The 9,778-nt window shown below is 38.5% G+C and overlaps 1 protein-coding gene across 2 annotated transcripts; it reads right to left on the bottom strand.

Annotated features, from left to right (window-relative positions):
- Positions 1-706: 706 nt before the first annotated feature.
- On the bottom strand, positions 707-7,920 carry RNF7 (ring finger protein 7). 2 transcript variants are annotated; one of them, XM_086844993.1, is made up of 3 exons: positions 7,655-7,920; positions 4,486-4,533; positions 707-3,005 (listed from the first exon to the last, which is right to left on the bottom strand). In XM_086844993.1, the coding sequence occupies exons 1-3, from the start codon at positions 7,830-7,832 to the stop codon at positions 2,887-2,889; spliced, it is 345 nt and encodes a 114-aa protein (XP_086701119.1). In that variant the 5' UTR covers positions 7,833-7,920; the 3' UTR covers positions 707-2,886. The 2 variants fall into 2 exon arrangements, with proteins under 2 accessions (XP_086701119.1, XP_086701121.1); XM_086844995.1 differs by having other exon boundaries at positions 1,272-3,005; positions 7,662-7,865.
- Positions 7,921-9,778: the final 1,858 nt, after the last annotated feature.

Below are 9,778 nucleotides of genomic sequence, written 5' to 3'. Positions count from 1 at the left end.
GTTCTGCCAGGTGAGAGCAAGCACAGGGCGAGAGAAGGTCACATAAAAGGCTCAACAGAGCAGCCAAAAGTGTGGACAACACTGCAAAGAGCCAATGGAAGAAACCAGGAATTCTGCTGGTGGCTGTCCTGAAAATGGGGCCTACAGCAACACATTCCTATAATACCCTGGGTATAGAAAGGCATGAAAGGAGGTAATAAAGCTTCAGTTTCAGCTTTTTTTTAAATAAAGCTTCTAATTTCCTAAAATTCAGTTGGGTCTTTTTTATGTTTGGCCAGAATATCCACCACAGCTCAAAGTGCAGCATAAATGGCTAGTAGCTGGGGCCCTAAAGCTGAACTCAAGCTTAGACCAAATACTGGTATATTCATGCCTAAGCAAATCAAGAAAATACCTAATGCTTATAGCACCTACATAAGACAGACACATTTACAACTCCAAAGACCATTCTATCAAATTAATTAGAATCTATCCCAGTTTCTGTGGAACATAAACTTTCTCTAAAATAACATAACTTCATGAAAAGAAGAATAAAACATCATGATCATTGAACATATTACTCCAGTCACTTTTGAGATTTGCTTGCTGACTTATCCAAATCTGCTCAGCGTTTATTAAACACAGGAGAAAAGCAGATCAGCATTAATCTATTAGTTGATAAACTATTTAAGGTAGGGTTACCTGCTCATAAAACAGTATGTCTGGGTAAGAAGCAAAAATTATTTATTTTGCGTGTACAAGAGGTGAACAATTACAGAACTGAACATGGGGATATACTAAAAACCATGCTAAATCAAGCATATCAAGGTATGATTTGGAGAAGTTCTCTGGTGTAAAGCTCATAGAAAGACTGGGACTTCGGCTAATCTCTAAATCACAGAGAAAACATGCAGGACTTAAAATTCATTACTTTATGTTCTAGGTGAACCTCAATTACTGGTCAACAAGATATAATATGCAAACAGGTACACAAAAAATACCAGCTGCTTTGATTTCAACATTAACTTCCCTAATACCTCATTTATGTCATCACCCCTTTATGCTGACAGGTCAGAAAAACTCTTCAACAACTGTAATTCTCAGCTGCTCTTGCCATGTACATGACAGGCAAAAAAAAAGCAGGGTTTGGTACTTTCAATATTCACCTATAAATCAAAGAAAAATGAAGAAAAGTCCTCTGATGGGACTAGATGGCACTAACAGAGGTCATAGGATGGAGCCTGGGATCAAATGTGGATAAAGAAAACAGGTGTAAGGTAGGTAAGATACAGTTTGACTGTGACAGCTAAAATTTATTCTCACATTTACTCAGATTTCTTTTTTTTGCAAAAATTTTGGGAATATTTTTACACGAACAGAAATACGCCACAGCAATGTAAATGCTATAGGCACTTCATTACTACTGTTAACACATTTTACATTTGTATTCAGTTTTAAGACAGATGTCATCTGGCATAATAACAACTGATGTGATACAGTGTAACAGCAACTCAGGATTTGTTATTTTAGTGTGTAATTAACAAAAGCTACATTTAAAAAATCAAACATCTTTAAAACAAGACTACAGTATTAAACAAAACCACAGTAAGCTCTGCAATATGCTTAATGACAAAGATTGGAACTACTTTATACAATGAAGATAAACCTCTTTAAATGTACATAGAATTAGACAGAAATACATCTACTGAGAAACACAGTAAACATTAAAGATGATAATTTTGAGGTAAACAATGCATATTATATTGCTTCAATTTCACCCATGTTGATTAACCATTTTATTAAGCCTGAATTTGTTACAGATTTAAACCAGTAATTCTACTTCTCCATTACATATATTTTAAAAATCCCACAGCATATGTTCAAATTCATAGTAATTTGGATATTTAGGGAAAGGACAAAGTTAGAGGCAAGCACTTAAACAGCTGCAAGAAAAAATTCAAAAAGATGCTATATTCAGGATTTCCACAAAAATGAAAAAATGCTTCCAAAGCACTGTGACCAATAAAAAGAAAATAAAGAAATTTCTATTCAATAAATTTTCATGAAATTACAATTTACCATTTTCCCCTAGATTTAGTTAGTGCCTCTTTTCCTTGGCTTATTTAAATTATCGCTTTTGTTTGCTTCCTATATTAATCAGCTAACCAGCAAGACTGTCAACACCTCTAGTTAACTGGTATCAAATACAAGTCTTTTTACCAAAAATCTTTGGATTAAAAATACATGTCTCCATGATCACCAACAGAAATATAAATAAAAAAAATTTAACATGGTTAAATTTTAACATTATAGTTGTATAAATCATGTCTAGAACATAACAGAGCAACAGACTTGAAGATATAACAAAATGAAAGTCATTAAGAAAACCTAAATTAGAAATGTTTAATACAGTGTGATGGAAAAAGCACATAGCAAATGTTTTACACACTGTTCATTTTAGATTAAAACCCAGAATATTTTATTAAAAACCACACTGACTGTGGTTTTGCATACAATAGTACTTAGGAAACATTTTCTTTATCCTGACAGTAAACTAAACAGTGTATCAGACCAGGTAAGGTGAATCTTTCAATTTAATTAATTTATCAAAGGAAAAGCATTAACTGCTCTGTGTTTAGGGTTATAATATGCACCAGTAGGTTTCTATGCTCTGATACAGACAACAGTTTAATCATAGCAGATACATTTGTTGATGTAGTTCTGTTGATGTGCTGTTTCAATTGTGGAACCCTTGCAGTGAGCCTGACCATGGCCTGCACCAAACCCACTCTGGAGCAGATAAACCAAGTGAGCCATGTCCTGACAGACACGTTCAGTTCTGCATGAGCACAGGGCATAATGCACACACCGTTCCAACAAGTGCAACAGAAAGAAACCCTCCAGTTTTTATTTGCCTATTCTCTGGACTACCCAGTCCTGCTGGCAGAGGGGACAGCGATTATTCTGTTTCACCCACAAGGACATGCAGCAATTGTGGAAGGAATGATTGCATTCTCCCCAAACCACTGAAAGAGAAGAAAGAACATGTTCCAGTCACACTCAGCTGTTCAATCAACACCTACAGCAAGGTTCAAACTATCACTCTTCTCAAATAATAACCACTGGAAACTTTAGAGACAAAACAGGTCATCACTGATTAATCCACTGAGATTGGATTATTATCATGCTGATGGATAGTCAGTTCCATCATCAAGCCTTTTACTTACTTCCAAATATTAAAAAAAAAAGAAATGCATATATTCTCACCTTGTTTAAAGTGAGAAGGTTTTGTGACTGTATAAACACATTTAGCAGTTCTGCCCAGGAAATAAGTGCAATTATTAAAGTTTTTCCCCTTGATCTTCTCCAGTACCAAAATAAAGCCAATGCACTACTGACTCACTATCATACCAGAGCATACCACCAAATTCTCATGTGAAATGCACTGTTTGAACTGAAATGTGTGATAGCAAGGAGGCACATATGGCACAGTATACAATCTTAAAATAGGATTTTACACCAGGAGTTAGTCACAGGCTACAGTTGTTCCAAGACTACAAAAATTGTTATCCGTTACCTATTTACTCCTGAATAATACTTTAAAATGTAGTTACTTGGCTTTTTTTCCTTATTAGCTCACATTTTCCCCACAGGACCACAAAGGTAACAACCAAAGGAGTGCTGTAAATGATAAGTTTTCCTGTCTATCTTAAATAGGAAACTTGGCAAGCCAATTAAGATATCTGGAACAGGAAAACCCTATTCCCATTAAAACAATAATCAAAAAACCCCAGTGGGTTTTTTTTGAGACAATACTCTTCAAAACACAAAGCTCAACAGCATGGAAAGGTTTACCACTCATTTAAAAGCTGTCATAAAGGTTTAAATCAAATTCTTTGAGACAGTTTTCACTATTTCATATTTAAACAGTCAGAATTAAGACTTTCTTTTGTATACACAGGCACTGAAAGTATGATTATGTTTAAACTGAAGTGATTCCACTCTTGAAAATGAAAATTGAACAACCAAGCCATTGCCTCCATTATCTGTGAATTAATAGTGGGAAAAATATCACTTCCTAACTCAGACATACATTTATTTCAGAACAGAGGATTTTTACTTGTACTACAATTGTTTTCTGGCATGCAACTCTGAAGAAAAAAGTAGCTTTTTCCTACCCACTTCAAAAATGTACATTATGATCTCAAATATGTGAACACAACACTGTTCACAAAACAGTGAAAGAAACCTAAATCTCTTAGTTGTGTATGTGTTGACAGGAAATTGGAAGCTGTTTTGTTTTACAGGACAGCTGATATGAAAACTGATTTTTTTGCTCAAAAATTATGCATAAATTATTACTAATGTAAAAAGACAATACAACGTAGAACAAAACACCAGTTTACTTTTGAGCATTACTAAAATCAGTATTCCCTTCAAACTTTAAAATGCACCATACTGAGAGAAGCTTCAATTGAAAAACAAGCGAATGAAGTCACTACATACCAACACAATCTTCTTGTTTGTTTTCAGCTTGACATCTAAGACAGGCATCTAAAAGTAAACAAGAACAAACTCAATTTGATTCTCAGGATTCCATCTTAAGAATAGGTTTGTCAGAGGAAAATATAAACTCTAATACAAATTTACAGAGGTAAAAATCTCAAGTTTTGATGTCAACTTGAGCCCTTTAACATTAAACAGGCTCCTTACATTCTAAAACTATGCAAATGACAATGAAATTTATAACTGAAAGAGATCAGAAGGACTCTGAACCCTCCAGCATGTTTTGTTTATTTTCCATTGCTTTGGTATTTTCATAACTTTTGCTGAAAAAAAGCCTTCTCCATTTTGTAGATATAAAAGCCCGCAGATTTGTGCCAAGGCACTCAGGCATACTAAGACCAAAGCAAGCACAAAGCCAAACCCTAATTACAGGACTTTGTTTTTCAGATGTCAGCATTTCCTTTAAAGGAAGTCATTCACAATTTTGATTTTTTAGGCTGTGAATCTCTCACCACAACTCCCACCACCTATTACTTTTTATAGCAGCTTCCCTCAACAAGTACCTGCATCTGATTTTCACAGGAGTCACACACATACAAATATAGTGGTACAGCTGATAATATATGTTAATAAATATGGAATAATATCTAATTAAAAATATGTATTATCTTTATGTATTCCAGTCTGTGGTTTTAGGATTGGATGGCAGGTCCAGGACTCAATAAGAGTCCTATGGGCATATGGGAAGCCGGACAACTTCCAGGCTTCCCATATGCCACACATACAGTGGAAAAACACCTTTGCTTCTCCTTTGCCCCACCATGGACTGCCACAGACACACATGCACGAATCATGCACAACAGAAAGTGCTCAACCATTACGTAAGGAAACACATCTTCATCTCCTCCAAAGAAAAAGAACTAGTTTAAACAAATGTCCTGCAGGTTGGAACTGGCTTACATGTTAATAGTTGGAGCATATTCTCCCAGAAGACGAAACCGTAATGTGCTACAGGAATTTAGATTTGAGTATTTTTGCTCTTTTTGAAAACAAAATTATATTATATAATTTTTTATATTATATATAAATAATATTATATAAATTATATTATACTGGCCAGATAGGGCCTATTCTAAAATATTCTATTTTAGAATAAATCTGCCCAGACGTTCCTCCTCTTCTCAGGTGATAGAGAGAGCTCTAAAACGGCTGCCCCTTCCTCACTGAGACAAAAGCACAACTTTCCTGTTGTCTGTTCCTACAATTTATATTTCCACAGCAGTTAAGGGCCAAGGTGCTGGGGAGATTCAGCCGAAGTGCTTCAACTTGTATCAGGGTGTGTGGGAGCCCACATTTGATTGATGATTTGGGGTCAGAGCAGAAAGAATAAATCAGCTGTCCTATTGAGCCCTAGAGTTGCAATTTCAGACAGAAGCAGCACAGAGAGCCAAGGACAGAAATCACTGCCACCACACCTAAGTAACCTGTCCCTATTCCTACATCATAACCCCAAGGGGGTCAGTCTGAAAAGCTAAGGACAGCAAAGCCACTCCAGCTGCAATCCTGCACTTCCCTGCTGACACCTGCATTGCTGCCTCCTTCCCTTGTGTATCTAAGACCACATTGGTTCAATGAGTTAAACCAATATAAAATGGTTAAGGAGCTAACACCTCCTTCCCTACAAAAATCAAACAAACTAACTTGCAACAAGTGCCAGTCTCAGTCTGGCACTACCTCCCACCTAAGGTTACTGCAGACGCAGTGGCTCTACAGGAGCCAGACCCACTCTGGCAGGGTCAACGCAAAATTGCTAAACTGAAGTCAGTAATGATCAAGTTTCACATTCTAACAATGTGGTTTGTTCCCAAAAAAACGATTACTAGATTTTTTCAGATTTTTTTCTAATTTCAGATTAAAAGTACTCTCTTGGTCTAGCTATGAGAAAATATTATATTTTTTTTTAACATTTATAATTGCTCTGGGTAAGATTTTGTTAATTTAAGACATTTTTTATAATGTCATGTAACAGGCTAGCCACAATGGGGATAAATACATTTTTTAAATTACGGTTTACACGGCAAATGAAGCCAATTTCATATTTCCAGAGTGGTCTCTGTTTACCATAAAAAAGCAAATAATCTTCAAAACATCCTTATGTAAAAGATCAATCTCCCACCACTTCAGTTTGTGCTGCATCTTTTTTTCTCTAGTGCACCCTTTTGCCTCCTTTATTCCAAAGAATCTTCCCACTAAAAACACTTATGAGAACTAACAGAATTGCATATTTTGTCTCATTTCTGTTAAACCAAATCCTGACTTCATTTTCAGTATCATGGCTCCTGGCCCTACAGAAGCAAGGTGCTCTTGGGTCGTTTGTCCGGCCAAAGCGTCACACACCCAACTGAGAGGACAGTTTTATCTAGGATGACTCAGCCCAATAGTAAAAATTGGATATGCACACACAGTAAAGGAAGAATTGTAGCCGTTTTCGAAGAACCAAGATAAATATCGTATTTGACAAAGATGTCAGAAAACAACAATATAGGTAAACAATGAAGGTGTTTCAAACAGTGTCTGGATTTCAAAACCAAGTACATTAACCCCTTACTCAGTAGAGATCTCAGTACATTTATGTGTGTTCAACTGCAGCAATAATCACGTTTGTGAAGTAGTGCCAGGCACCCTAATGTAAGAGATTTGCAAAATGAATTTATATATACATCCGTAACTGCTTCGTAAAAAAAACCCAAAAAACAAACCGAACAAAAGACCCTTAACAAAACCCACCCCACAAAGAGCACACCGGGAATGCAGCACTCGGTTGAGCTGTAAGGCAGTGCCGCAGACGGGCACCAGCCCTCACGCCGAAGGCGGCACTGCAGGGGAAGGGGTCACCGAGCACCCGGCGGGGGGGACACTCGCCGCCCGACGGGACCGCGTGTGGCCGCTGGAGCGCGGCGGCCCGGCCCCCGCGGGGCCCTCCTCCTCCTCCTTCTCCTCCTCCGGGAAGGCGCGGAGGAGGAAGCGGAGGCGGGAGGGATCATCCTCCCCCCTTCTACCGGAAACCGCGTCCCTGCCCTGCGCCCGCCGTGCCCAGGGCGGCGGGCACGGGCCCAGGCCCGGCCCAGGCCCCCCGCCCCGCGGCCATGGCGGCCCGGCCGGCGCTTACCCATGACCTGCACCCGGCAAATGGCGCAGGTGTCGCACTCCACGTCCCAGCTCCACATAGCCACAGCATTCCACTTCTTCAGCGAGAACATCTTGTCGGGGGCGCCCGCCTTGGAGCCCGCGGAGCCCGGCAGCGAGTGGGGGGCGCCGGGCTCGTCCCCGTCCTCCACATCGGCCATGGCGGAGGGGCGGGGACGCGGCGGGAGCGCGGGCGGCAGCGCCACCCTCCGGCGGCGGCCGCGCAGCCCCGCCCGCGGCGCGGGGAGCGGGGACGGGCCCGGAGGGGCCCCGCGGGTGAGGAGGCCTTCTTGGAAACCGAACGCATTTACAGAGCTTTAAAGCACTTCCTGTGTTTCAGCAGGACACCAACAGGTGCCAAGTTGGCAGTGCTCGTGAAGGATGTTCTCACACGCGGAGTGCAAATGAATCAATCACAACTTCAATGGTCTGGGCTGCTTTGAGCGTAGGGAGACAGCCCAATCTTCCAACTCATTTCCTAAGACTGCTAACAGAATAAGCGAAACACTGCAGCAGTGGCATGCACCTTGGCCACCTTGGTAATAAAGTAATAACAATGATACTAAAGATTTTATGTTTGCACATTACTCAACTATCAGTTCAAAAGCACCTTGAACACTGTTAAACATGAATAAAGTCTTTTAGCTTGGCTGATTGACACTTCACTCAATCCACACTCTTCATTTCCCTTCACCAGCTCCACTCTTTTAACTCATCATTCTTTTCTGTCCATTTTTAAAACCATCATGGCATTTCTGAATTTGAATTACTGGGACTAGATGTAATCCAGAAAGTTTTAAATAAAAAAATTGCTTTTTGTAAAAGAAAATGTATACATACTTTTCCTTTGATAATATATTGCATTTTTATGCCCTTTGCATGGATTTTTAAAATTTGCATGTACCTGTTCCTAAAGGTAAAAAAATTAAAATCTATAATTTAAGTACATTTAATTTCTGCTATGTAAAATGTGAACTACCTCTAAATAGAGATTTAAAAAAACCCCACAAGTCAAACAACTAAATCGTGTTGGAGTTTTGGGGTTTTCAAATTGATACAATTTGCCTTGTATCCCTAACTGATGCAATTCTTCTTAAGTTCTAAGAGCAAACTATGACAGACATTATAACTGTGTTGAGTGCTGTCAAACTATCACACATGTGGTGTACATGATGCAAAGTCAAATATAAACCCCACTTGTATTAGCCATGAAAGTAGAGCAAATATGACACAGGCACCTTTGACTCTGTCCATACGGCCTTAGAGAAATAAAATGATAGCTTCCCACCTAAAAATTATTTTCTTGCTATTTTATCACCTAAAGAGCTGTATCAGAAAAATTTCAAGCCATTTTTGAGAAGTAATCCTGGCACTCTGTAATTCATCTACAGCCACACATGACATTAAGGAGGTCACACATGGGAGAGTGCCACGTCAACTCTTTCAGAGGGTTTTCCCTATGCACATTGTCACTGGTTTTAATTCTAAATAAAAGCCACACTATTTCAGACTGGGCATTCATTCATCTCATTCACTGAAAATATTCCAAACTGAGAATCTAAAAATAAGAATTCAAACCAAGTTCCTTTCAGTCCAACAAGTGATTGTTCAGCTGCAATTAAAGCTAATTGTGTGCTACAGAATGGGAAAAGAAGAACTTGTCAGCTGAGAACACAATGTTCATGATACTTAGTATCCAAATTTGAAATATTGCTTTATTTTACACAATCTATAATCAATTAAATTTGTCATAATTTCAAAGTAATGATGCAGTGTAATTCATCAATTCTGATTGTCTCCATATAAAAAATACTCAAAGCTCCAAGTGTTTGACACCCAACCTTAGTGTTCTGCTAATACTCTTATTCCCATTTCAAATGAATATAGATGCATCTTTGCCTCGTAATCATCTTTTCATTTTCTATACCCCTTTCTAAATTCTGAATATTTTACAGACAGTGCTTTAAAAGGACATGCAATGCCTTGCAGAGTTTCATAAATCCTTTGAGAATGGAGATGTCTGGAAACAGCCTGATTTTATTCTTTTTTTTTTCTTTCTTCTTAAAACTTTTTGACATTTTTGTTGTTTTCTTTTGCCAGTTTGTTT

Source organism: Cyanistes caeruleus, chromosome 10 (assembly GCF_971803275.1).
Source record: "Cyanistes caeruleus chromosome 10, bCyaCae1.hap1.1, whole genome shotgun sequence".
Taxonomy (NCBI): domain Eukaryota; kingdom Metazoa; phylum Chordata; class Aves; order Passeriformes; family Paridae; genus Cyanistes; species Cyanistes caeruleus.
The sequence above is the reverse complement of the archived record's forward strand: the minus strand, read 5'-3'. Positions and strand labels throughout refer to the sequence as shown.